This window comes from Ictidomys tridecemlineatus, chromosome 4 (genome assembly GCF_052094955.1).
Source record: "Ictidomys tridecemlineatus isolate mIctTri1 chromosome 4, mIctTri1.hap1, whole genome shotgun sequence".
NCBI classification, from domain to species: domain Eukaryota; kingdom Metazoa; phylum Chordata; class Mammalia; order Rodentia; family Sciuridae; genus Ictidomys; species Ictidomys tridecemlineatus.
Genome location: NC_135480.1, coordinates 31,518,962 through 31,546,834, shown reverse-complemented (window position 1 = coordinate 31,546,834; position 27,873 = coordinate 31,518,962). Strand labels below are relative to the sequence as shown.

Here is a 27,873-nt window from a genome sequence, read left to right as displayed (position 1 = left end):
ATTCCATATTTTCTTCTTTCCCATCCTTTCAGCAATGCTGTTTTATTTTATTTTTTATTCTTTTTTGTTACACAGAACACCAGTATACACCCTGTCATAAATACAAAAGCATGGAACAAACCCACTCCGATTCAGTCCCTAGCACTCCCCACTTACCACTCGCCATATTGACTTACATTCACCACCAATCAGTTTACATGCTTCCCACCAATTAAAGGAAACGTGAAACTCTGTTTCTGGGGTTTCAGAAATTTCAGTGCATAATCAGCTGGCTTCATTGCTTTGTGCTCTAGATGAGGCAGAAGAACATCATAGTGGAAGATTGTGCTGGAGAAATGCAGCTCAGGACATAGCACCAGGAAGCAGAGAGAGACCTGCTTAATTTTTTATAATGGAAAATTTTAAACATAAAAGTAGAGAAATTAGCATGATGAAATAAACTCATGTATCACTTGGTTTCAGTAACTATCCATAGAGGAAGAGGGTATAGTCCATGGTTCATGCATGAGGCTCTGCATTCAATTCCTAGCACTTTGGAAAAACAAAACCAAAGAAGTGTCAATACATGATCAGTCTTCTTTCACTTGTTTCATTCTTTCCCACCCTTTTGATTGTTTTGGTGAAGTATTTCTGTTCTTTTCCTGGTTACAATATGCATTTTCAGCTTCTCAAAATCTGTCAGTATCTTCTTAGGCAATACTGTCTTTTGAACATTGACAAGCTCATTTACTCTCCTTCTATCTTAAATATTACTGTTACTACATATTTATACTCAATACATCATTAGTAGTGTTTTAAATAGCACTTGTTGAGATTTACCTATGTATTTAGCACTTTACCCTTCATTCCTTCTTATACCTTTTATCTTTTGGGGGGTCATATATCCTCTTTTTGCATCTGGCTAAAGCATGTTGTTTATAATTTATTTCTCTCGGGGTTTGCTAATAGCTATCTCTGTAGGTAGCTATGGGATTTGTTTTGCCATGTGACTTAGAAAGTATTTCCCGGGACTGGATATATAGCTTGGGGATAGAATACTTGCCTAGTGTGCATAAGGACCTCGGTTCAATCCCCAGCACTGCAGAAAAAAGAAAAAAAAAAAAGCGGGAAGGGGGTGGGATATTTGTAAAATGCATTGTCATTGCTATTTTTAAAAATCCCTTTTATTCTTTATTTATATAAACACAGTTTCTCAATTATTTTTCAATAAAAATAAAATATTGTAAAACCTGTCATAGTAAGTAATATTTATTCATGGATCCATGCACAAATAATCTTTAAATGCTATATCCACCCAACAGAACATTCTTTTTCATTAAAATTTGAAATACTATTTTTGGATTCACAATTATTGTAATGTGAGAAATGTCTAATATTTAGAACCTGTCACAAGTCAGTGTTCATTTATATACCTATTTTTGTGGTAGAAAGTATTATAGTGTAATTATAGTTTTACAGATACATTACATTTGGATAAAATTCTATACTATGGACTTCTAATATCAGATAAACTTATTCATCTATACTTTCTCAACTGAACTTTTCCCTTAACTGGTTTAGGGATAGATTTAATTGGGTAAGAGAACAGGTTGGCTAGCTGATAACAAAAATCAGGGCTTTACTTAAGCTGAGGGTTGTTTTAGAATGTGTTTCTGAGGTCTGCTTTTAATTCTCTCTCAGTTCTCTATCACTCTAGGCAAGTAGAATTCACATTTTTAAAAGAAACAACTTTTACAATTTAACCTATGATCAAATGCCCCTGCTGCATAGATTAGTATAAGTGATAGGCTCACTGGCTTTTGTGTCTTTAGTACTGTTTTTGTTTATATTATCATTATCTTATTTCATTAGTATTATTCAGAATTACCACTGGAATGCTACATTATATTTATTCCTCAGCCTAGGATTTATCTATCAGGTCTGGCCCTCAAAGTTTTTTCATCAGATGTATTGAATTATAATTTACTTGCAATAACATCTGCCTATTTAAAATATACTAAGTGGCTTCATAGAATTGTGTAACCATCACCACAGTCTAATTTTAGAACATTTTCATCATTTCCCCCCAAATGCCTGTACTCCCTGTACTCATTAGCAGTCAATCCCAACACCTTATCAAGCCGTAGGCAACCACTAATCTATTTTCATTTTTTATAGATTTAACTATTTTGGACATTTCATATAAAATCATATAATAGATGACCTTCTCTGGATAGCTTCCTTAATTTAGCATGTTTTCAGCATTTATCCATGATGTACCTACCATGTATCAGTACCTGATTATCCATTCATCAGTTAATGATCATTTGGGGTCCCCCCCAATTTTGGCTATTTTGAATACCTTTGTTATGAACGGTCATGTACAAGATTTTGTGTTTGTTTTGCATTGCTAGGAATGGAATCCAGGGCCTCACACTTGCTGGGTAAGCATTCTACCACTGAGCTATATTCCCAGTTCCATGTACAAATTTGTTTTTTCCCCCATGTACAAGTTTTTGAGTGTGTTTATTTTTATTTTTCTACATGTCCAGAAGTGAAATTCCTCAGTTGTATCATATGTCCATGTGTAATGGAGGAATGGCTGTACTTGATACCCAAAGAGCCTGTACTATTTTACATTCCCATTTACATTGTATGAGGGCTGCAATTACTCCACATTCTTGCTGATACTTGTCCTGTGTATTACTAACTAAAGCCATCCTATAGGTGTAAAAGTTGTATCTCATTTTGATTTGCATTTACCTAATGACTCCTTGAGTGGCCTTTCATATGCTTTTGGGTTTTTTTTTTTATTTTGGTAGAGAGAGGGCAGGCACCAGGGATTGAACTCAGGGGAACTCAACCTCTGAGCCACATCCCCAGCCCAGTTTTGTATTTTATTTAGAGACAGGGTCTCACTGAGTTGCTTAGCACCTCACCATTGCTGAGGCTGGCTTTGAATTCGCCATCTTCCCATCTCAGCCTCCAGAGCCGCTGGGATTACAGGCATGCGCCACTGTGCCTGCCTGGTTATTTTTAATATCTTCTTGGGACAATGTCTATTCAGATCCTTTGCCCATTTTTTAAATTATTTGTCTTTTCATTATTGAGGTGTATGAGTTATGTTAGTATTCTGGATATAAATCTTTGATAAGTATATTATTACTATTTATGATTGTTTTCCATTCTGTAGGTTATCTTTTCACTTTCTTGATGGTATTAGTTTTACATTTGGATGAAGTTTGTTTTGCTTTCTTTGGTCACTTATGCTCTTGGTGGCATTTCTAAAACTTTATCTCAAGGGCACCCATGGTGACACATACCTGTAATCCCAGTGACTTAGAGGCTTAGGTAGGACAATCACAAGTTCGAGTCTAGCCTAAACATTTCAGTAAGGCTCTAAACAACTTAGTAAGACTCTGTTTCAAAAACAAAAACAGATTTACACCTGTTTCCTTTAAGAATTTAATTATTTTAGCTTCTAGGGGGCTGGGATTGTGGCTCAGTGGTAGATTGCTTGCCTAATACCTATGAGGCACTGGGTTCCATCCCCAGCACCACATACATACATACATACATACATACATACATACGTGAATGGATTGTGTCCATTTATAACTAATTTTATTTTTTTTTAATTTAGCTTATATACCTAAATCTATATGGTGTGAGTGGAGGTCCAACTTTGTTCTTTCTTTTGTGGCTGTCCAGGCGTCTAAGCACCATTTGTTGAAAAGATTGTTCTTTCCCTGCTTAATGGTTTTAGTACTTTTGTTGAAAATTTTTGTAAATACAGGAGTCCAGAAGGTCTTTCTGCTCCACTACTCTATGACTATATTTGACTATGACTATATTTGTGTATGTTAATATCATGCTGCCTTGATTATGGTAGTTTTATAGTACATTTTAAAATTGGAAGTGAGGGGCTTGGGATGTGGCTCAAGCAGTAGTGCGCTCGCCTGGCATGAGTGCGACTCCAGGTTCGCTCCTCAGCACCACATACAAACAATGTTGTTGTGTCCGCCAAAAACTTAAAAATAAATATTAAAATTCTCTCTTCTCTCTTAAAAAAAAAATTGGAAGTGAGTCTTCCAAAATTTGCTCTTCTACTATTCAAGGTTTTTCAGCTATCTGGGTCTCTTTCATTTCCATGAATTTTAGAATCAGTGTGCCAATTTATTGGGAAAAAATACAGCTAGAATTTTTATAGGGGTTGAGTTGAATCTGTACATCAATTTGAGGGGTATTGCCATCTTAACAACGTTAAGTTTTCCTTTTTTTTAAATGTGTTTTTTTGTTGTTGTTGTTTTAGTTTAGTTGGACTCAATATCTTTATTTTTATGTGGTGCCAAGGATCGAACCCAGGGTCTCGCAAATGCTAGGCAAACGCTCTACCACGGAGCCACAACCCCAGCCCCAATGTTAAGTTTTCTAATCCATGAACATGGGTATTTTCCTAATTATATGGTTGGACCTTTAAAATTTTCTTTGAACATTGTTTTGTAGTTTTCTGATCCATGAACATGGGATATTTTCCTAATTATATGGTTGGACCTTTAAAATTTTCTTCCAACACTGTTTTTTAGTTTTTACAGTGTAAGTTTTGCACTTCTTTAAATTTATTCCTAAATATTTTGTTTCAGTACTGTTGTAAATTATATTTCTATTTTCATTTTGGGATTTTTCATTTTAAGTGTTATGTATTTTAAGAATTAAGTATTATAGAAATACATTTGATTGTTAAATATATTGGTCTTGTTCCCTGCAGTCTTGCTGAACTCATTTACTAGTTCTGTCTTAGTAAATTCCTTAGAATTTTCTATATATACAAGATCTGTCATCAACAAATGGAGGTAATTTTTTTTCTTTAAATATCTTTCTTAGGAAAAAGCATCCAGTTTTCAACATTAAGTATGGTGATAGTGAGTTTTCTCTAGATATCCTCTATCATTTGGGTAAAGTCTCTTCTGTTTTTAGGTTTGTTTCTTTGTTTGTTTTATCATGAAAGGGTATTAAATTTTGTCAAATGTGTTATTTCATGTGTTGAGATGATCCTTTGGTTTAGTTCTTTGTTCTGTTAACATAGTATATTGTGTTGATTGACTGACTTCCCCCTCTTTTGTGGTACTAGGATTGAACCCAGGGGCACTCTACCACTGAGCCACATATGGTAGTAGAGTGCCACTGGGTTCAACTCTTATTTTTTATTTCAAGGAAGAGACTCACCAAGCTTTAGAGGCTAGCCTCGAACTTGGGATCCTCCTACCTTAGTGTCTAGAGTCACCAAAAAGGGGGCAGCATTGATTTGAAGATATTAAGCTAACCACTTGGTCATGACTGTGTGATTCTATTTTTTTTTTTTTTTCCTTTTTTGGTTCTAGGCATTGAAACCATGGCCTCATGCTTGCTAATCATACACTTAACCACTATGTCCCTAGCTCCTATATAACTCTTTTTATATATTAGCAAATTTGCTTGTATTTTGTTCAGGATTTTTGTGCTTATGATGTGGTCTGTAGTTTTCTCATGTTTTTGTCTAGTTTTTGTATTAGAATAATACTGGCCTTATAAAATGAGTTGGGAATTGTTTCCTCCTATTTTTTGGAGTTTGTAAAGGATTGGTGTTAATTCTCTGTTGCTAGAATTCATCATTAAAGCCATTTGGCTTGTTGTTTGTAGGATGCTTCTAAACTACTTTATATATATTTATTTGCTCTTCTACTATCCTGGGGGATATATATATATATATAAGTCTATTTAGATTTTCCCTTTCTTCCTGAGGCCTTTTTAGTAGTTTGTATCTTCTAGGGACACATTTCATCTAGATTATTTGATTTGTTGACATATTTCTTTATACCTCCCCCCATTTGTTTCTAGTGTTGTTTTATAGTATTTGGGGGATATTTTCCTCTCCCACGTCTAATTGGCCTTTCATTTTCTACGACTTCTTTATAGATTTAGTTGCCTGACCTTTCCCTATATCACTTTTATGTGATTATTCTTTTAATATGTCTTTGTTCTACCTAAAGTGGAGTTGGGGATAAAGATACATACTACATACATACATACGTGCAAGTTTGCATTGCAATCTTATTGTCATCCAGATTCAGTTCTCACAACTTTGATTCTTGGAAATTGTCAGCTATTCTTAATTTCTTCCAATGATTTTGACTGTTTCAACTATTTCATTGCAAAAATAATCACACTTTTCTTTTTAAACTGTTCAGATTTTACTCAAAACATGTAAATTTTAAATATTTGAATTACTGATTTGCATTTACTTTATTTAGTTTCAGAAGCCCTACAGGTGGCAAGTACTAGCCCATCTGCCAGTACTCCTAGTACCACTACTACCTCCACTACTGTGGGTACAGTTAAGCAAGAATCTCTCCAATCTACTTCATCTGCAGTAAACATTCTGGAAAATATAAATTCTACAGAACCCCCAAAAGCCGTTGATCATGACGATCTTCCTTCAGAACAGTTTGCAAAAGAACAGGACACTGTTGCCATAGAAGGTTTTACAGATGAAGAAAACACAGAAAGTGGAGGAGAAGGCCAATACAGAGAGCGTGATGAATTTGTGGTAAAGATAGAAGACATAGAGACTTTTAAGGTGATGTGAACATTCACAAGTTTAAAGGTTACTGTAGTTCACTTACAGTGCATTTATAGCCTTCATGATGACATTAACATTTATCTACCTTCCATTACAAGTGTTATATTTTTACAATTATTCTAAGTATAATATCTAGTAGATGTTAGATATTTTGAAAAAGGAAATCATTGAAAATGGTTTTAACTTTATCTTGATGTGATGTGTTTCTGACCTGTCAGATTCAGTTGATGCTAGTAATTACCGCAGTTTTGAAATGTTAAGTTTTTCAAGGCTTCCAACTCAATATGTTATTAGGACTTTTTATAGAAAATGGTAATTTATATAATTTTAAAGCTTAAAGAAAAATAACAGGACTATCATGTAAAAATATAATTTAGACTTAATTTCATAACTTTAAATAAGAAAATTTTAGTCATGCTTAAGATAATACATTTTTGAATTTTTGTTAGCTTGCTTTTGCTTTTATCTGTTTTTTTCTTACATTGGAGCAGAGCAGAATGGCATTAGCTAGAACAAAAACATAGCATTCAGTAACTATATTCCTTCCATTCATAATCAACTACTGTAAATATTTTAGCATATTTGTTTCTGGTCTTTTGAAATATGTATATACTTTTATAACATTGCATTAATAATATATGACAATATCATTAGCAGAAGATTTTCCAACAAAAAGTTAATGTGCTACTTGTGTTAGTGAGCTCCCTGTTTTTGAAAGAATTTAAGCAGAGACTGAATAACATAATCAGCTTATAAGAGTTATTGCTAGGGACTAGGGGTACAACTTAGTGGTAGAATGCTTCCGTAGCATGCGTGAAACCCAGGATTTGATCCTAACACTGCAAGGGAAAAAAAATAATTATAACAGAAATACAGTAGTAATTAGAAATAAATGATTGAAGAGGTTTTTAATATTTCTTTCAGCTCTAAAATTCTATAAATCTAAAATATAAATAATTTTTTACAACAGGAGGCTTTAAAAACAGGTAAAGAGCCCCCAGCTATTTGGAAAGTACAAAAAGCTTTATTACAGAAATTTGTTCCAGAAGTTCGAGATGGGCAAAGAGAATTTGCAGCCACAAATAGTGTAAGTAAAATGCTTGTTTATATTAGCCTTCCTATATTTCAACAATGATCCAAGAGAAAATATAGAATGATTTTAGATTTAAATAAATTTTATATTAAATATTTTAAAATATTTGAACTACATAGTATATGAAACTCTGATAGTGTAATTTAAAAATAAAATCAGTAAATCCTAGCTATTTAAAATTTAATGACTATTGCTTAACTTTTTTTTAAAATAAAGGAAAGGGATTTGTGTTAGACTAAAGGTTTCACATGGACTCGTGAGCTATTGTATTGATTATTGTACCAAATATCCTGAGTTATCAGAAGACTGATAGAAGTTATTCTTTTGTACTTTCATAGCTGTTCAGTAGATTTGAGTAGCTAAGCATCTGTCAAATGAGATTGCTTTTATAACCATATGGACTGGCTTACAGTCAAAAATGAGCCTAGAATCATTTTTATTCAGGGTAAAACTAGCTTGCCCAGAGCTGCATTTCAGGGAAGATGAAGGATGCAAGTGAGAGTCCAGACAACAAAGTAATATTTATGTGTAGATTGTACAATTATGTAATTCAAGGTGTTTCTTTCCTTAGTACCTTGGATATTTTGGAGATGCAAAGACTAAATACAAAAGGATATATGTGAAGTTCATTGAAAATGCAAACAAAAAGGAATATGTCCGTGTGTGTTCCAAAAAACCAAGAAATAAGCCTTCACAAACTATTAGGTATTTGTTTTCTTTTGTAATATTTTTACATTTTTATAGGCCTATTTTTGGCAATATCATTGTACAAAAGATTATATCAGCTGAAGAGACTGAGTTGTTTGTTTGTTTTGCTTTTTGGTACCAGGGATTGAACTCAGCGGCACTCAACCACTGAGCCACATCCTCAGCCCTATTTTGTATTTTATTTAGAGACGGTCTTACTGAGTTCTTAGCGCCTCCATTGCTGAGGCTGGCTTCGAACTCGCTATCCTCCTGTTTCAGCCTCTCCAGCTGCTAGGATTATAGGCATCTGCCACTGTGCCTCGCCTGACTTGTTTTTGATGTTATAATAGATAGTTCTGAAAATTTTAGTACCTGTTGAAATAGTGATTCTTTTGAAAGAATGAGGTGGACACTAGGAAACTCATACTGTGATGAAATAACCATCCTTTTCTTTGCCTTAGTCCTTTTATGGAAACATATAGTATACAGAAAATAATTGAATTTTAGAGTGAAAAGCTCTTGTAACATAGAGAAGAAATTTTTCTGAAGTCCTCTTTTTTGTCCATAAAATGAGGCTGGCTTTGAACTCTCGATATTCCTGCCTCAGCCTCCCAAGCCTGCTGGGATTAGAGGCATGCACCACCACACCCTTCCTGGGAGTCACTATTGATATATTGGGCATATATTTTAGTTTGGAAGAGTTGGTGAGGGTTTTTAAATAATTTTTTCTTCTGATTCTCACTATTTTTTCCTAATTTATTTTAGTCTTACGAGATTTAGTGTATTAATAAAGTTTGTTTGTAACATTACAGAACTGTTCAGCCTAAGCCAAGTAGTAGCAGTAAAACTTCTGATCCTCCAGCATCAAAAATTGCAACAAAAGCTCCTTCTGTGAAACCCAAAGTTAAACAGCTAAAAGTAAAAGCTGAGCCACCACCAAAGAAACGCAAGAAATGGAAAGAAGAATTTTCATCTTCGCAGTCTGATTCATCTCCTGAGATCCATTCTAGTAGTAGCGATGACGAGGGTGAGTGCTCCACACAGTGAGCACCTTGATACCTCCAGACAGTCTGCATGAAGGGAAGGAACAGTGATGCTGAAGATGTAAAATTCATTTGTTCTTTACAGCATTTATCTACCTTACAAGTTCTGCTTGTGCTTTTAGGGGGGGAAAAAAACACATTAAGTGAAGTTCAGATGGCCCACACACTCAGCCTTAATAGAAAAACAACTCATCTTTTTGAATTCTAGCCTCAATTATGTCAGTTTTGTAGATAGAATTTTCTAACAGTCTTCCAGTTCTAAATTTCTAAGTCTCTGTTAATGCCAGAAGAAAAGCATTAAATAAGGAGCAACTTAAAACTATAATTAATATGACATATATAAACATATATAAAATAATATCTACTTCTGACATATATACAATGCATAATAATTGTATATGCTTCTGCCAACCATGTGCCCATGATTAAGATATGCCTTCATTTTCTTTTTTATAAAATGAGAGAATTGCAATGAAACAGATAAGCAGTTATCAAACTTTCTGACCTTAGAATCCTTTGTCACTCTAAAAAAAAAAAAACTGTAGAAAATCTTAAAGGGCATTTATGTAGAGTATTTATATTTGTTAATATAGTGTACTGGAAATTAAAACTGATATAATTTTTAAGACATAAGAATATACAGCACACATTCCATTTGCTATCAAACCTTGGTGTGTGATGCGTGCAAGAAATTGTAAACAATTCAAGGGCAGAGACTGGCAAACTATGGCTATAGACCAAATCTTGTCATCAGCCTTTTTTATTGACTGGGCAGGGGAATTACTGAAGATGGAAGTCAGGGTCCCTTTACCACTGAGCAGTGTTCCCAGCCCTTTACGTTATGTTTTATTTTGAGACAGGGTCTTGCTAAGTTGCTTAGGGCCTCACTAAGTTGTTGAAGCTGATCACGAGGTTGCAATCCTCCTGCCTCAACTTCCTGAGTCGCTGGGATTGCAGGCATGCACCACTGCAACCAGACTATTCTTATATAACAGTGCTATTGGAACATGGCCCAAAGACACTGTTTGGAAATGTATGTATTTCCATACAGTTGCTTTTCCACTACAGTGGTAGGTTTGGGTAGTTTCTGTAGAGACCTTATGACCAACAAAACCTAAAATATTTAACATGGTCCTTTACAGAGAAAATATGTTGTTCTCCTGGAGCATAAAGTTAAAGATAGGAAGAGATAAAGGGGTGATGGAAGGCCAAGTATGCCACACCTAAACTGAAAAGCAACAGAGAGTCCTTGGAGGGATTTAAATAGGGAAGCAACATGGTAAAATTTGAATTTTACAAGGCATGGTTTCAAGCACAAATTGAATCTGAAGCTAAATAGAGGCAATAAGGATGAAGGAAAGAAGACTGTTGAGATTCGAGATGTAATCTTGGAAAAACTTGAATGATAAATTGTTTGGTGGTGGTGGTTAAGGTTGTTGTCAAGAATGGTTTCTGAGTTCAAGTATCACTGCTTGAGAGATGATCTTAGAGATTATTTGATTAGAAATAAAGTCATAATAAAAATTCTTTCAGTGCTGAAGTCTACTTTAAATGTATTGTTTTAAAAAGCTGTGAAATAAAATTGTACACATGAGAATTTTTAAGAAGGTTCAGTACTTTGAGTATGTATTTGAAAGCATTATGTGTAATTTTTGTAGTTAGCTGCCCTGCCTATTGCTTATAATAATAGAACGGGTTTGAGGGGACTGGAGGTATAGCTCAGTCTGGTAGAGTGCTTACCTAGCAGGCAGAGGCCTATGTTCAATCCCCAGCACTGCAAAAAGAAAGAGGAGGGGTTTAAAAAGAATAGAGGGGTTTGAGTTCTGAATTTGCAATTAGCAGTTTCTTCAAATGACAATGAGAGAAAAATTTTTTCCATTGGTAACTTGAGTGACCACTAGATGTCACTCTTAAGTAAGTATTTTACTGCTTTTAAGAAGGTAAATATTGATAACAGATTTATATTCTGCTCATTTGTAAATTATTTGTTTCAGGGCACCTTTATTAAAGTCCTCAGATTATTGAGAATTTCAAATACTTTGGTTTATGTGGGTTAAATTTATTGATATTTACTAAATAGCAATTAAAACAAAATTTTAAAATAAACTGGAGTTCTACTTATTAACACTTTTTTTTAAACAACTGTTTTTTAAAACTATTAACATGAATGCTACTTTCATATCTGCTTCTACCTTCAGTTATTATATATTATTTTGGTTAATGTATATGAGCAAAACTTAGCACCATAAAGTTATATAGTTGGGAAAGGGAATAGTATTATAATGACCTTTTCAGATCATTATGAATATTTTTATTTGCTACTCAAAACTTGACAAATGACAGTTTTTTTTAACTTTTTTTAATAACTTTATTTTATTTCCTTATATGTGGTGCTGAGGATCGAACCTAGGGCCTTGCACGTGCGAGGTGAGCGCTCTACCGCTGAGCTATAACCCTAGCCCAACAAATGACAGTTTTTTGAACTGTTCATGCTCTGTTGTTACATTAAAACCTGTTGATTTGTTTTGCCCTTTGAATGTATTTTTCATGCATGTGCGGTTTCATGGCATATTAATTGACCGTGTGGAAATATTATCTCAGTGATATAGATCTTCCAAAAATTCACACATTTTATTTTTTTCAAATTAAAAAGTTATAGTTAAATACATAAACATAAAATTTGTCATTTTGATGATACTGTAGTTATAAGTGGACGATTTGGTATTATTAATTACATTCACATTGTTCTGCAACCATCATCACTACCTATTTCCAAAACTTTATTAGCCAAACAGAAACTCTGTACCCATTAAGCAATATCTCTCCATTCACCCTTTCTTCCAGCGGATGGTAACTTACATTTTTTTATCTCTATTAATTTGACCATATATATGGAATCATAGTATTTGTCTTTGTGTGTCTGGCATCTTTGACTTAGAAAACTGTTTTTAAGTTTTATCTGTGTTGTAGCATATATCAGATCTTCATTCTTTTTATAGCTGAATAATTAGAATATTCAATTCTTTTTATGGCTCTATAATATTCCATTGTATGTTACATCATATTTGGTTTACCCATTCATCTCTTGATGGACACTTACGTTGTTTCCATTTTTTCACTATTATGAATAATTTGCTATAATGAACATTGGCATATAAGTATCTGAGTTCGTATTTTCAATTATTTTGGGTATATACCTAGGAATAGAATTACTGTATCATGTCAATATTCATTGATGAAATTTTTGAGAAACCACCAAACTGTTTTTCATAACGGTTGCACCATTTTATATCCTAAGCAGGAATGCACGACGGTTTCAATTCTCCACATCCTAACACTTTAAAAACAAAAAACATTACAAAGAGCTTTGTAATGTTTTGAACAACCAATAAAAAAAAAAAGGATTAAAAAAAATAGCTATTCTTTTAAGTGTGGTATCTCATTGTAGTTTTGATTTTTCTTTTAATTTTGTTATTAAGTTGTAGGAGTTCTTTATATACTCTAGACTTTAAACTCTTATCTGATTTGAAATATTTCCTTCCATTAAGTAGGCTGTTTTTCACTTGTTTTAAATTCTAATGAACCCCAATTTGTCTTATTGGGTTTTTTGTTTGTTTGTTTGTTTCTTGTGCTTTGTTGTAATAGTTAGAATTCATTGCCAAATCCAAGGTTATGAACATGGATCCTGTGTTTTCTTCTAAAAACATTATGATTTTAGACATTATATTTAGGATATATATTTCATTTTATAGTATCAAAAAATAGCATTAATCTTGCTACCAATCTCATCAGTAAAGTCTTGAACACAGTGTAGAATAAAGTACATCAGATTTTATCACTGACAATAAATACAAATACTGTCAGTTGTTTTCCTTGAAGCAACAGATTCACTTCATTAATTTTAAAGAAAATACTCAAGTCTAAAGAAACATAGTATGTCATTTTTCCAAATTTAAAAAAAAATGTTTTGGGAAAAACTAGTTAATTTGTCTCATTACTCGATCATATGGGTGCTCTTAAGGTAATAGTTTTTACTGCCTCATTGAGGATTATTCTTAAGTGAAACTAGCTTTTTTTCACCTGCAAATGCTTGGCACTAATGAGACAAAGTTGTGATGAAGTGTATAACTACTAGTATAATTTGGTGACACTGCCTTGATTCATTGTAAGGAATCTGTAGTTTTACCTAATATTTCTTCTGCAAATGCCAACATAGTGAATAATATACATAGCATCTTAATATTATGAAAAGAGCCTTGATGCCAGAGACTGCTAAAGGGCTCTAATAATAGTAACAGAAATGTCAAAATTGAAGCAAACTTCTTAAATCATAGAGTTGTTGCCATTGAATTTAAGTAAAATTTCCTCTATACATGGGCTGTGTTTACATTTTTTAATTTTAATATTACTGTAGTAATATTAGAATTCTGAAGTAATTTAAGTGTAGAAATGCAAGAGAAATCTCTATATATTAACTCATAAATGGGTTTCTTACCAAACTAAACAGAGAAACCATCAAGACTAGAGTGGCATGACAGAACAGCAGGTGTCTATGGTATGGGCCAAGGGAAAAGACATGGGTTCTTACCTGGCCTATATTTCCAGATGCCAAACTGGTGCTACGTCTCAGAATCACATAGAAGTTTTTTAAAATTATAATGTTTAAACTTAATTGTCACTCTTACCACACCACTACCAAAGATTCTCTTTTAGTAAACCTAGCAGTCTGTTTTTTTATTCTGTTGTAAAAGTTCTTCAGTGATTGTGATGTGCAAACCAACTTTCAAAGTATCTTACCTGGGGTGATTTTAAAGGGAGGCTAAGAAAGCCTTTAATTGAAAGAAACTATATCTTGAATCTTTCATCTGCTTGTAGGCTCCTGTTATAGAGAAAAATATTATAAAAGTTGTTAGGAAGGAAAATTTAATTTTTCATCTTTTCTTCATCCCAGAATTTGATCCTCCAGCTCCTTTTGTCACTCGCTTTTTGAACACAAGAGCAATGAAAGAAACTTTTAAGAGTTACATGGAATTGCTTGTTAGCATTGCCCTGGACCCTGACACAATGCAAGCCTTAGAGAAGAGCAATGGTACAGTCTACTAAGTAGTGCTTTCTGGACTTTTTAAAAATTGTTACCTATTAGTTATATGTTTATGTGTGGTTTGTATAATATATATCTGTAAATTGTCAGTTAAGTTCATTATGCCTTCACTCTAGAAAATGGTCATATTCTTTTCATTCATTGTCTGAATACTAGGGAAACTTTAAAGTATTTCTATTACTTCCTACTCAGGGAAAAATTATTATTCATTTGTTTCTTTGAATTCCTTCCAAAATGTATATGATCCTCATTAGTATTTTACCTAATGTCTCTGTTACATGAAAAGTCCATATTTCTATATACTGTTTTCTAATAGTTGGATAAATGAACCGGATGATAAAGGCATAAAAATTGTATATTTTTATCTTCAGTTAAAGAATTTTCTTGTAGTAGTCATTTTTGTCTATTATAAAAGGTTTTTGGCTGGGGATATAGCTCAGTTGGTAGAGTGCTTGCTTTGCATGAACAAAGCCCTGGGTACGATCCCCAGCACCACTACTATCAAAAAAAAAAAAAGATTTTATATACTTATTGCTTATCAATGCTTTCTGATTTTCCTCCATTTTATATAAGGGGAAAGAAATCAAAAAGGTTATACTGGAAGATAAGTAATTTACGTTTAAGTTTGTTTCTGTGAGCTGGGTGTGGTGGCGCACACCTGTAATCCCAGCGACCGGAGAGGCTGAGGCAGGAGGATTTCAAGTTCAAAGCAAAAATTGAGGTGCTAAGCAACTCAGTGAGACATAATCTCTAATATAAATACAAAATAGGGCTAGGGATGTGGCTCAGTAGTTGAGTGCCTCTGAGTTCAATCCCTGGTACCAGAAAAAAAAAATTTTTTTGTTTTTGTGAAATATAAATAGCATTTGGTTAGATTTAATCATTACTAGTCAGGCAAAATTAAACTATGAGGTATGTTGCAGCAACCTTAGGAAGGATTTCTCAACAAGGACTTTTTTGTAAGGAGCCATTCTCTCTCAAGTTGCCATGCTTGTATTCATATTCTAAATATGTAAGCATTCATTTTATTCAGCTATGAAGTTTATAACCTAGACTCTGAGGAGTATTTATATTTTTTCAGAAAGATCATTGAAACCAATTAATAGTATAAAATAGTATGTATTAGTATGTTGGTAAATTAAGAAATAGTTTAATAACCTAAAGTATTTAATTCTGTACCAGGGGCAATTAATTTATATTTTGAAAGTACTTTTCTTAAAAGCTTAAAGTTCAGAGAGGTAAAAAAAGGAAGTAAAATGTTTCAAATGGGGATGTTTTTCACACTTTTTCTCCTTTTATAAAATAGCTATTTTGACTCTTTTTTTTTTTTTTTTTTAGTTGTAGTTGGACCCAATACCTTTATTTTATTTATTTATTTTCATGTGGTACTGAGGATCGAGCCCAGCACCTCGCATGTGCTAGGCAAGGGCTCTACTGCTAAGCCACAACCTCAGCCCTTTGACTCTTATATTTTTTTTTTTTTTAAGAGAGAGTAAGACAGGAGAGAGAGAGAGAATTTTTAATATTTATTTTTTTAGTTCTTGGCGGACACAACATCTTTGTTTGTATGTGGTGCTGAGGATCGAACCCGGGCCCCACACATACCAGGCGAGTGCGCTACCGCTTGAGCCACATCCCCAGCCCCAACTCTTATATTTTTGACACTGAGTTTTGCTCATTTTTCTCACGCTACTTTTTCCTTGCTTCAAATGACAGTGAATTAAGAATACCTCAGCACTGGGGTTGCAACTCAGTGTAAAGCACTTAACTAGCATGCATAAGGTCCCAGGTTCAATCTCCAGCACTGCATTTAATAAAAAGGAATGTCTCTTGGTCATACTGGGTGATTTATAAATCTAATGATGACCAATTTATACTGAGTAATCACTGTTATTGTTCAGACAGTAAATGAGATCTGTAGAAATTGGGCACCTTGCCAGTTGATCACATTGCTGTCATGGGTTAGTTGTAGTTCAACTAAAACCCAGTACTTTTGCAGAACACATCCCATTATCATACTATGCTGCCTTTTTTTCACACTCTATTATAAATTTATTTTACAAGTTAGCCTTTATTCAGAAATCTTAATTTCCATTTTCATAAGCAATATTTTACATAAGCCAATGAAATTTAAATTTTTAACATATAAATGTTTTGAGAAAAAAGTTGGAATTTTAACAAGTTGATAGTTTATTCTGTTAAAATAAATTATGTTATTTCAGATGAGCTACTTTTACCTCATATGAAAAAAATAGATGGCATGCTAAATGATAACCGAAAGAGACTGCTTTTGAATCTTCATTTGGATCAATCATTCAAGGTATTTCCTTTAGATTATTTATTAGCAAAATTCAGTAACAATCATAGCCCTAAATACAATAGGAAGGAAAATGTATGGCCAGGTGCAGTGCTGCATGCCTATAATCCCAGTGTACTCCCGGGGTTCAATCCCCAGTACAAAAAAAAAAAAGTTCTTTCCTTAGAAATAATTAGCACAATTTCTCATGATGTTCTTGATGATTTTTGGAGTGAGTCCTGAAGCCTTTGAAGTTAATGATATTCTGTTTTCCTCCCAAAACCACATGCTTTATTTTATTTTTAGCATCTTGTGCTCACTGGAAAGTTTTATATTTTCTTTCATCTCCACTGACCTAGTGCCAATGGTTTCTAAATTTAGAATCAAGTTATAGTCTTTATATTCCATTTATTGCAATTAGTAATCTGGATGCAAAATTACTGTCTGGACATGTTTTAAATGCAAAGCATGAGAATTCTGATAAAGTACAAATAATCCAAGAAAAGAACAATACTAGAAACTAGTGATAGCTCACTCTAATAGAAATGCCAAAAGTTTTATTGTTTGTATCAAATGACACTTTGTTCCATACTACATTTACATAAGAAAATTTATCATTTTTGAAAATGTACTATTATCAAGGCCATAATGCCAGTGCTAGGGAACTATATGTGTTTGGCAAAGAATGGCCTCAAGCGTTTTAACAGTTAACAGTTGAGATTATCAAATAAAGACCACATTCTGAATTGTAAATATAGTGGCAGTACTTTAATCCTTTTAGTGTCAAAACAATAAATGTTCCTGGTAGCACAGTCTAATTTATAAAACTGTAATGAAACTAGTTAAATTTAGCTACACGTATCATTCAGTTATTGTTTGTAGCTTTTTATGTCGGGATGATTTGCCAAGTAGGTAAGGGCATAAATATGGCAGTGGACTTGGTTCTGCCACATGGCCACCATATTATCAGTGTTAGCTACCATAAGCTGTTTTTATGTACAGAAAATTCATCAAGCTCTGTTTTAAGATCTTATCTTAGCAGTGCTTTTTGTGCATTTAAAAGAAGCATGAGAAGTGTCAAAGCCAGAGAAGGATTATAAGCTTTTTGTTGTCTTTTGTCCTCATCTTCATCCGGGATCAGATGACTGCTTTATAGCAGGGCTTGGCTTTATTTCAGGGTATTAAAAATTCTTAAAGTAGAAGAGCTTTGAAGTAACTTATATATGTCCCTCTTTCTCCTGCCTTGAAGCCAGTGAGGCATAAATAGGAAGAATTCTGTCTTGTTCAAGAGTCCCTACGGTGTAGTGTGCTTTTGCTTTTGCTTTAAAAAGCAGGCCATACAGTTGGCCCAGAGAGTCAAGGGATGGGAAAATAGATTCCACATCTGATGGGAGGAGGTGCAAAGAATTTGTAGCCTTGTCTATACCCCCTACCACGTATGTGTGTGTGTGTGTTTGAGAGAGAGAGAGAGAGAGAATTTTGAATATTGAAAATAGTTCAGGTTGGTTTTCTTCTGATGTCAGTTATTATGCTTCATTGTTTTAAAGAATGCTTTGGAAAGTTTTCCTGAACTAACAATAATTACTCGAGACTCTAAAACAAAAAGTGGAGGATCTGCTATTTCTAAAATCAAAATGAATGGCAAAGCTTATAATAAGAAAACTCTAAGGACTTCTAAAACAACCTCTAAATCTGCACAGGTAAGGATATACTGATTAATGAAAGTATACCTTTTCCAGTTAATAATACAGTTCCCACCTAAAACATTGAAATAAGCAAGTATTTTATACTATGTTGTCATTAAGTATAAATATTTTTTGGGTAGGAATAAACAACTCTAACCTGAGGAACAGGGACTTAGTATTGTTTATTGTTTTTCTCCAGTACCTGGCACAGTATTTAGCATATAGTAAGTGCTCACAGAGTTTTAAAATAGACTAATAAGGAAAGAATAATCCTGTGCTTATGCTTATACATTTGTATATGATTGTTATTAATTGAAAAATTAAAATTATGTATATATTTATCATGTACAACATATTTTAAAATATTATACTTTTGGAATGGCTAACAAGCTAATTAATGTATGTATTACCTTTTTATAATTTTGGCATTGAATACACATGTGTACAGATAAATGAGGATGCCCATACTTCATAAGATGCAATATTGATTTCATGTCTGCAGAGTCATTAAAATTGGAATTTGTTCATCTTTAAACACAGTATAAATTCTTATAACCTTTTGAGAAAACAGTTTTACATAATAACAGCTCCATCAAAAAATGTATTCTAGGGCTGGGGATATAGCTCAGTTGGTAGAGTGCTTGCCCTGCATGCACAAGGCCCTAGGTTTGATCCCCAGCACCACAAAAAAAAAAAAAAGTATTCTATAGAAATAATATTCACAAATGCCTTTGGCTCATTTCACAATTGTAAGAGCAATCCAGTTTATCAGCTGCTAGTAAGTTAGATAAAGGATCATGTAGACAATGTAATATTTACTTTTGAAGAAGAGACAGATTTATTAATTCTCTCAAAAAATTCTTTATAGGCTTTTAGTGTGCCAAATAAAATTCTAAGTAATAGGAATACAACTGTGAAAACTAGTTAAAAAATTCCTGGCTTCATATAATTTATATTTGAAAGGGTGGGGAGGTAGAAATAAGTCATGTTTTTAATTAAAATTTTCTATAGTGTTAAAAATTTTTTCTATTTTGTTAATTTTTCAAATGAAGACTTAAAAATAACTTATTTTTAATGTGCCTCTGTACCATAAAATGCCTAGCCACATAAATCATTTTTAGAATTACCATGAGACTTTTGAGCCAGTATTTTCCCAAAAGTATTCTTATCTCAGATGTTACAGAAAATATATCTATAAACTTTTTTCTTTTTATAGGAGTTTGCTGTTGATCCAGAGAAAATACAGTTGTATTCTTTATATCATTCACTCCATCATTATAAATATCATGTTTATCTGATATGTAAGGAGGAGGTAATGTCTTTTCATTTATTCAAAAAAGAAATGTGTGCTTTTCTGAACTTAAGGAGACTCTACCTATAGTATTTGTGAATGCTTTAGAAAGAATTTTTAAAATGTGTGTGTGAATATATATATAATTTCCTATATACTTCTGTGACAACTAGATATGTTGGTTTGAGTTTCCCTGCTGTGTTTTGTACTGACTCATCAGCTTTACCACCTCTTGAGTATGCAACTGGTAAGGTTTTTAAGCTGCTAGTGCTTGCTTTGCCTTGCCATAATAAGTAGTGTTTTATTGCATTTTGTTCTCTCATAGAATGATCCTGTTTTAAATCAGTTTAGTCACTGCTCTGCCATCTCACTGCCTTATCACTAATGGCCTTATCCTGCTTGATATCAGCTTTTTAATTGTAAAATGTTAAGTTGTCGCAAAACTACATCTGATGTTTAGTAGTCTAGTATAGTCTAGCAAAGGTGGTGACGCAAAATATGTTGACTATTTTCACAGTGATCTGAAGTACAGAATTAAATTCAATATTTGTCATTTGGTTTTTAACACAATTGGAAGGAATCAAAAAGTCTGAAGCAGTTTTTCTAGCCTTCCTTTCTGCTCCCATGGAGCCAATGATAATAGGATTAGACTTCACTTAAATTTATCTGAAATAAACATTCTCCATGGTTGGGAATAAGAAAAAAATTAGTACATGTTGATGAATTAATAAATTCATCTTTTCATTGAAGATATAGAAAGCATATGGCCTTGTGAGGGGGTTGAGTATAAAGTGAAGTAAAAGTTAATGTGGTACTTTTTCATTTGTTCTTTTTAGATATACAAGACAGTAGAGTGTATTTTGACATACTATACATACATAGAATATAACTTAGTCTATAGGATCCCGTTTTTGCAGTTGTATATGATGTGAAGTTTCACCTGTATTCATATATGAACATAGGAAAGTTATGTCCAATTAATTCTATTATCTTTCCTAATCCCATCCTGCTACCTTCATTCCCCTTTGTCTAATCCAATGAACTGTTCTTCCCTCCCCCTCTGCCCTTATTGTGTGTTGGCATCCACATATCAGAGAAAACATTTGGCCTTTGGTTTTTTTGGGATTGGCTTATTTAACACTCCGCATGATATTCTGAAGTTCCATCCATTTACCAGCAAATGCCATAACTTCTGTACACCTGAGTAAACATTCCATTATGTATATGTACCACATTTTCTTTATCCATTAATCTGTTGAAGAGCACCTAGGTTGGCTACATAGTTTGGCTGTTATGAATTGAGCTGCTGGGGCTGGGGTTATGGCTCAATGGTAGTGCGCTTGCCTGGCATTGATGAGGCACTGGGTTAAATTCTCGGCACCACATACAAATAAATGAAATAAAGGTACATCAACAACTTAAAAATATATTGTCTAAATTAAAAAAAATGAATTGAGCTGCTATGAACATTGTTATGGCTGCATCACTATAGTATGCTGATTTTTAAGTCCTTTGGGTATATGCTGAGGAGTGGGATAACTGAGCCTAGTGGTGGTTCCATTGCAAGTTTTCTGAGGAATCTCCACACTGCTTTCCAGAGTGGTTGCACCAATTTGCAGTCCCACCAGCAATGTTTGAATGTACCTTTTCCCCAATCCTCTCCAACATTTATTGTTACTTATATTCTTTTTTTGGGGGGGAGGTACCAGGGATTGAACTTAGGGTCACTCAACCACTGAGCCACATCCTCCAGCCCTATTTTGTATTTTATTTAGATACAGGGTCTCACTGAGTTGCTTAGCACCTCCCTGTTGCTGAGACTGGCATTGAACTCACAATTCTCTTGTCTCAGCCTCCCAAGCCTCTGGGATTATAGTGTGCCACCATGCCTGGCTTTATATTCTTGATAACTGTCATTCTGACTATAGTGAGATACAATCTCAGTGTGATTTTAATTTGCATTTCTCTAATTTCTAGAGGTATTGAACATTTTTTCATATATTTGTTGACCATTCATATTTCTTCATCTATGAAGTACCTGCCTGTTCAATTCCTTTGCCTATTTATTTATTGGGTTTTTCTTTCCTTTTATTTTTTTATTTTTTTATTTTTAAGTTTTGTGAGTTCTTTGTGTATCCTGGAGATTAATGTGACACTTTTGTTTTATTTTAGATTTCCTCTGTGCAGAAAAAAAATGAAGATTTAGGACAAGAGGAAATTGTTCAACTTTGTATGAAAAATGTAAAATGGGTAGAGGATCTGTTTGAAAAATTTGGAGAACTTCTAAATCATGTACAGCAGAAGTGTTCCTAACATTTCCACAAAAATCCCATCTTTTTTATAGCACTAATGAAATAGCAGAGGAGGAGTGGTCACAGATAATCAATTGTCAAGCAGAGGCCTCCTGCAGGTGTGCTACTTTCATCACCAAACTTTCACCAGAACCTCTGCAGAAGGATAGTGGTGCTGTCAATGAAGTCAGTCCTTAGAAATGGACCTTAATCCTACCACATTTTTATCCTAATGAATGATTTTTCTATTTTGTAAACCATTGAGTAACTGAATTTTATTTTCAGAAATTTTTTTTGACAAATGATGAAGCATGCACTAAATATAATTTTTCTTTATTATTAGAGAAAGAACACTTAAGTAACTTCATTATTTCTGACTCTGGCTACACTACATGCCAGAATGAAAGAGAGGTGGCAAAAAAGCATGCATTTGTATTCATGTCTGGCCACAAAACTGAAAGTATTGTACATTATGTAAACAGATCTGGTGTGATGTAACATCCTATATGGGAATATCATCGATTTAAAATATAAAATTCAGAAACTGCATTCTGCTTTATGGACTCCTTTTAACATGTTCAGGAAACTGGATGTGGAATTGGTGCAATTCTATGACTGCTTTTTGTGTCAAATTATATTGTAATGAAAAAAAACAGTAACAGACTATTTTCCCTATCTCAAAGAAAAGTATTTTTGTTTATACTGTGTTTTTTCCTCTGAAAAATTTTCAATTGTACATTTTATTTTACTAATAGCTGTATTTTTCACAAGGAAAATGCTGTGGTTATAATTATGTTCTCTGTATCTGTGCTATACTTCATGGCTTTCAGTAAATCCTATTTAGTTATATGTTGAATTTCTGTTGTGAATTTCATGTTGAGGTAATCATTTTTGTTCATACAGATTTGCTCCAGTGTTATCCAGAATATGCATTCAATGCTAGAATTCATTTAGCTTTATAAATGGGGCTGTGTTAGACACTGCAGCAATTTCCTATTTCATTAAATAAATTTATTATTAAACTAGTATTTCATTCACTGATTTGTTGAAGTAAAAATATAACTACATGATACATTGGAAAGAATAAATGGATAATCAGATGACATTGCAGTGTTACGCACAGCTTCCTTAACTCTTAGAACTGGAAGTGATAGAGTTCTCTTTGTGGTGCCTTTTCAACCTTTATACACACTATTGTAGCTTTCTTAAGTTTGGTAGCTAGAGGTTCAAGTAGTTTAGCTAAGACAGTGAATGTATTAGGTTCAATATGACCTTGTGTTTTATTTGTGTTTGCCAACAGGATGCCTTATTTGTTTGTGGAAAAGATTTACTAGTGTGATTCTAAACTATCTCCTTTTTTAGGATTCTTAAGAAGTTGTTAATCTTCATACTTTTGTTTATTTTACCACCATTTAGTGCCTTAAGTCCTATCAAGAAAGCAGTGTTCCTGCTCAATGCCCAAATAAGTCATGATTATGTGGATATTTCTGTTGTCTTGATATCAAGTTAACAGACCAACTTCTTATATTTAAAACTTTAGTAAACTGGCAAAGAATTGAAGGCAAATGTCACTTGGTTTGTGAATAAAACATGATAGCATTGGGTTAAAAATAAGTATGTGAGTTTAGCTTAAATTTATTTCTATTGGTTATCTTATTAAAAGCAATAATCCTTAATACTTGTACCTGCCATTAGATAAGGTATTCAATAATAGAAATTTTCCTCAAGTGTTAAATATTCCATTTCTGAAAGGTTTTTTAAAACATTGTGAAAACAAAAGTAATCTATTAGATTAATTTGCCTAACTCATGAGAGAGATGGAGAATATCAGCAGTGGGAAAATCATAAAATTAATTTTGCATGTAGAGAAAAGTAGGAAGAAGCCATATTTCTTTCTTGTAGTATTGACTCTGGGCAGAATTGGTTTCTTTCATTTTCAAAGTACAGAGAACTACATCTCCTGATGTAGTGTTATAAGTATACATCTTTACAATTCTCCCCTGGCTTACTTTCCTCAATCATTTATAGTTTAAATATTATTAAAAGACACTTTGCGTTTAGGTAATCATTGAAGTAGATATTTGAAATTATAGCCACATTTTCCTCATGGGTAAGCCCCATGGAAAACGAAGATATTTCTTTAAAGTTAATCTCATTTGCCATAGAACATAGCCCATTTCCTTTTGAACTGCAGTTGTCCTTACAGTGTTTACAGCAGTATTCATATGAGTTAGTTAGTAAAACAAGTGTTTTCTTAATATGGGAGGCCAAGTCCTATGATACTGCCTCAAAGAAACCCTAGTAGTTTAGATGCATCATCTTCTCTCATTTGTTCCATATAGCATAGGCAAAAACATCAACCTCAGGCCTTAGGGAAAAGGGGGACTTTACTCTGAGAATCATGCCCAAGTCCTCTGTTTGTATTAAGTTAAATAAATATCTAGCCTGTTAGCATTTACATTCCTTGCCAGGGAGTTAAAATTTATAATATAGAAATAACTTAGGTTGTAGATAGATTTAAAGAGGTAAAGCACATGCTACCACAACCCAGGAAAATATTTTTAAGAAATATTGGATTTTCCTACCTATAGATTTCTGGAAATAATTTAATGTAAAAAAATTCAGTGTGTTGGTGCTTATTACTAGTTCAGATGAGTGGTTGGAGAAGGGGGCCTCCTTCCTTATCATTTTCATTATAACCCAATTTCCAATTACTTGACCTTCTAATGAAGTCATAAATTTATAATTATGAATTATCACAGTAAGTTTAACTAGAAGCTGTCCATTTTTCTGTTGTTACCAAATAGGAAACATTAGTAAGATGGAAAAAATAATATTTTAAAAAGGTTTAGAAGTTTTTCAGATTGCTTTCAAAATTCTGAAGTTCTTTAAATTTCTAAAACTTGAAAATATATAGGTGGATTCATGCATTGGGACTATTTTTGAAAATTCATATTTTTAAACCATAATTTTTCTCTTAATATGCATATTTATTTTCTTTAAAGCAGCTGTATTCCAACCCATAATTTTGAAGATATACCCGTAAATCCAATACAGGAGCAGGGATATTGAAATAACCTTCCTAAAAACTGCTTCAGATGCTTAGATTGTGAATTTTATTGTATTTGTAGAATACAACTTTTGTTTTAAACTGTATTTCCATCTGTTTCACAAAAATGCTTTTCAAATAGAGTGGAATATTCCAGGATAACTGGTTCTATGTCAGTTATGCAGTTATACTTGACACACAACTGTATAAACAAACAATGTACACTATTGGCTGTGCATTAATTTACATGCACAACATCTGGCATCTGTTCACAAATGCATGTTTTTGCAAATTGCTTTTATTTATAAGTGACAATAATTGAAGTCAAGGACACAAGGAGGCTGAGGATATAACTCAGTGGCAAAGCACTTGCCTAGTATGTGTAAGACCTTGGGTTCAATCCTCAGCATAGCAACACCAACAAAAAAGGATACAAAGAAACCTGCATTTGTAGTCCAGAGTTTTCATTCGGTCCATAGTACAATGTATGGAAATGTGAAAGACAGTTTTGTATATTTGTTTGTTACTAACTCAGACCATTAAAATGAAAACATTTTTTTAAACAACAAAATCAGAATGTTTGGGTTTTTTGTTTTGTTTGTTTTTTAAGAATTAACATCTGAGCTACTAAGTAGACAAAAGCACCAAGTTCAGATCCTTCATAGAACATATACCAACATTACTAAACAGTTATTACACAAATGGTATAGGGCCCACCCATTACTTTCTCAGATAATAGTTAAGTCAAGTAAATTTTACAGCTTTGAAGTTAGATCTTTCTAATCTTATTAGTAGCTAGAAATAATTGATAATACCAAAATATTCTTGTTATTTTTTAAACTATTGCCTAAGTAAGACAGTTTTCCCTGTCCATTGATTTCTAAATAAGATTCTGTCTTAACTTTCATCTAATATTAAAAAGTATTCAGTATTGCAAGTGAAGTAATTCTCAGTACATTGACTATCTTGTAACTAGTTTTGGTTGTAAAAACATTATTTTACACAGGAAATATAAATCTTTAATCAGTATCTATGCCAATATTTAAAAATTGTTTTGTTCACCGTTGGTTGCTAAAACTGCTGTTTATTTTAGTATTTTCATATATTTGCCAAAATAGTCATTATCCAAGTTACAAACCTAGAGGATAGCTCTTATAGTATTATGCTTTGTTAACGATTTGTTCCTGTCAGGCTTTTTCTACTAGTATTTTTTTTAAATGTGCTTTGTATCAGAGAAGCTCTCTAAACTCAATTATTTAATCTGATCCTTCTCCAGAAAAATGTAAAAGAGGATACTTTTACTTTTTGGTTTTTCAAATATAAATATTTTATTACTAGAAAAATAATAAAGCTACTACTACTTGGTATTTTAAACAGTCAGTGTGGAAAAGTGTAAAGAAAAAAAGCTACTCCATTAAATCTGATATTGGCCTGAAACATACTTTCAGTTCCTAGTAGAGGATGCATCATAAGACTTTGCACAGTGGATTGCCCCTTTTCTCTGTTAGAGTTTTAAATAAAGTCTAACATTTCAGAGATACTTATGTTTAGTTGAAAATTAAAAAGCATATTCCAAAGTAAAATCAAAATGATCTTGGTTATTGATCATTTTAAGTTATGCATATATCTGTTCTTGAGCTAGGATGAATAATTTAGAGCTGACTGGTTTCAAATTAAAGGAGGATACAATTACCTATTTGTCTATTGTTAAATGTCTTATCTGTTTTGTAATATTAATCAGGAGTCAAGAAACTGCTTTGCAGAAATAACTTGTATTTTACATATAATTTACTTAGCAAATTTATTGTTTTTACCCAAACTAAATATAGATTTTCCTTTGACTCCTTAAAGTATAAGAATAGGGCAACAACAAAAATTATTTATCTTTCCACTGTCCTCCCCCTTTTCACAATCTTTTCATGGTTTTTCATTCCTTTAAACCTGACATTTTTTATCCTCATCCCCAAATTCCTGTATTAAATGGTCCCTCCTTACTCCTGCCCAACTTCATTGTGGCTCAGTCTTGAGGACCATCCTTCATTCCTCAAATATATGATTTTTTTCTGTGCCCTCAGTTTTTGTTTGTTTGTTTGGGGGTTTTGTTTGGTTTGATTTGGTACTAGGGACTGAACTCAGGTGCACTCAACCACTGAGCCACATCTCCGGCCCTATTTTTTGTATTTTATTTAGAGACAGAGTCTGACTGAGTTGCTTATCACCTTGCCAATGCTGAGGCTGGCTTTGAACTTGTGATCCTCCTGCTTCAGCCTCCCCAGCAGCTGAGATTACAGATATGTGCCACCACACCTGGCTTCAGTTCTTTTTGTTCCCTCTTTGAAACTATTCTTCCTTTAGTGAACTCTTTATTCTCCATACTTCATTTTAACATCACTTCTGCAGAACCCAGTTAGGTTTTAATCCTCTGAAACAGTTGATGCACTCTTGATTCCTTCAGTGTAGTATTTATCATACTTTGTTGTGATTGGTGTTTTCTCTTCTGCTGGTTCTTGTCATCTCCACATGTTTTGCTCACCATTGCATTCCCAGCATCTAGTTAGTACACTATCTGAAACATGGTATATTCTTATTAAATAGTTGATGAATACTTAGATATGAAAGAAAAATCACAGGGATTTAAAGTAGGTAAAAACAAGAAAGTATCTGTTGGATTTTACAGGTAAGGCATAAATAATATTACTAAGCAATAGTAAGTGCTACATCAGAAAAAATGACTATACC

At 33.1% G+C, this 27,873-nt stretch overlaps 1 protein-coding gene and 1 long non-coding RNA gene across 32 annotated transcripts in view; one reads left to right on the top strand and one right to left on the bottom strand.

The window, feature by feature from the left end:
- The window catches only part of Qser1 (glutamine and serine rich 1), a 76,294-nt gene extending 50,589 nt beyond the window's left edge, over positions 1 to 25,705 (top strand). For 5 of the 6 annotated variants that reach the window (XM_078046268.1, XM_078046270.1, XM_078046272.1 and 2 more), the window contains 9 exons: positions 6,270 to 6,595; positions 7,569 to 7,685; positions 8,263 to 8,396; positions 9,191 to 9,405; positions 14,373 to 14,510; positions 16,745 to 16,842; positions 18,366 to 18,518; positions 19,720 to 19,815; positions 21,967 to 25,705. In XM_078046268.1, coding sequence (XP_077902394.1) covers positions 6,270 to 6,595; positions 7,569 to 7,685; positions 8,263 to 8,396; positions 9,191 to 9,405; positions 14,373 to 14,510; positions 16,745 to 16,842; positions 18,366 to 18,518; positions 19,720 to 19,815; positions 21,967 to 22,107 — 1,418 coding nt within the window. In that variant the 3' untranslated portion in view covers positions 22,108 to 25,705. The remainder of the gene's footprint in view (positions 1 to 6,269; positions 6,596 to 7,568; positions 7,686 to 8,262; positions 8,397 to 9,190; positions 9,406 to 14,372; positions 14,511 to 16,744; positions 16,843 to 18,365; positions 18,519 to 19,719; positions 19,816 to 21,966) is intronic. The other variant, XM_078046269.1, reaches the window with a different exon arrangement.
- Positions 1 to 27,873, bottom strand: part of LOC110598365 (uncharacterized) — a 74,243-nt gene that overhangs the window by 19,487 nt on the left and 26,883 nt on the right. For 13 of the 26 annotated variants that reach the window (XR_013437636.1, XR_013437637.1, XR_005733573.2 and 10 more), the window contains one exon: positions 25,185 to 27,700. The exons of 6 other annotated variants lie outside the window; for them this stretch is intronic. This is a non-coding gene — a long non-coding RNA (uncharacterized LOC110598365). Of the gene's footprint in view, positions 1 to 176; positions 9,449 to 14,218; positions 14,301 to 25,184; positions 27,701 to 27,873 lie in introns of those variants that run through there. 7 more of the 26 variants (XR_013437647.1, XR_013437642.1, XR_013437643.1 and 4 more) reach the window with 4 other exon arrangements.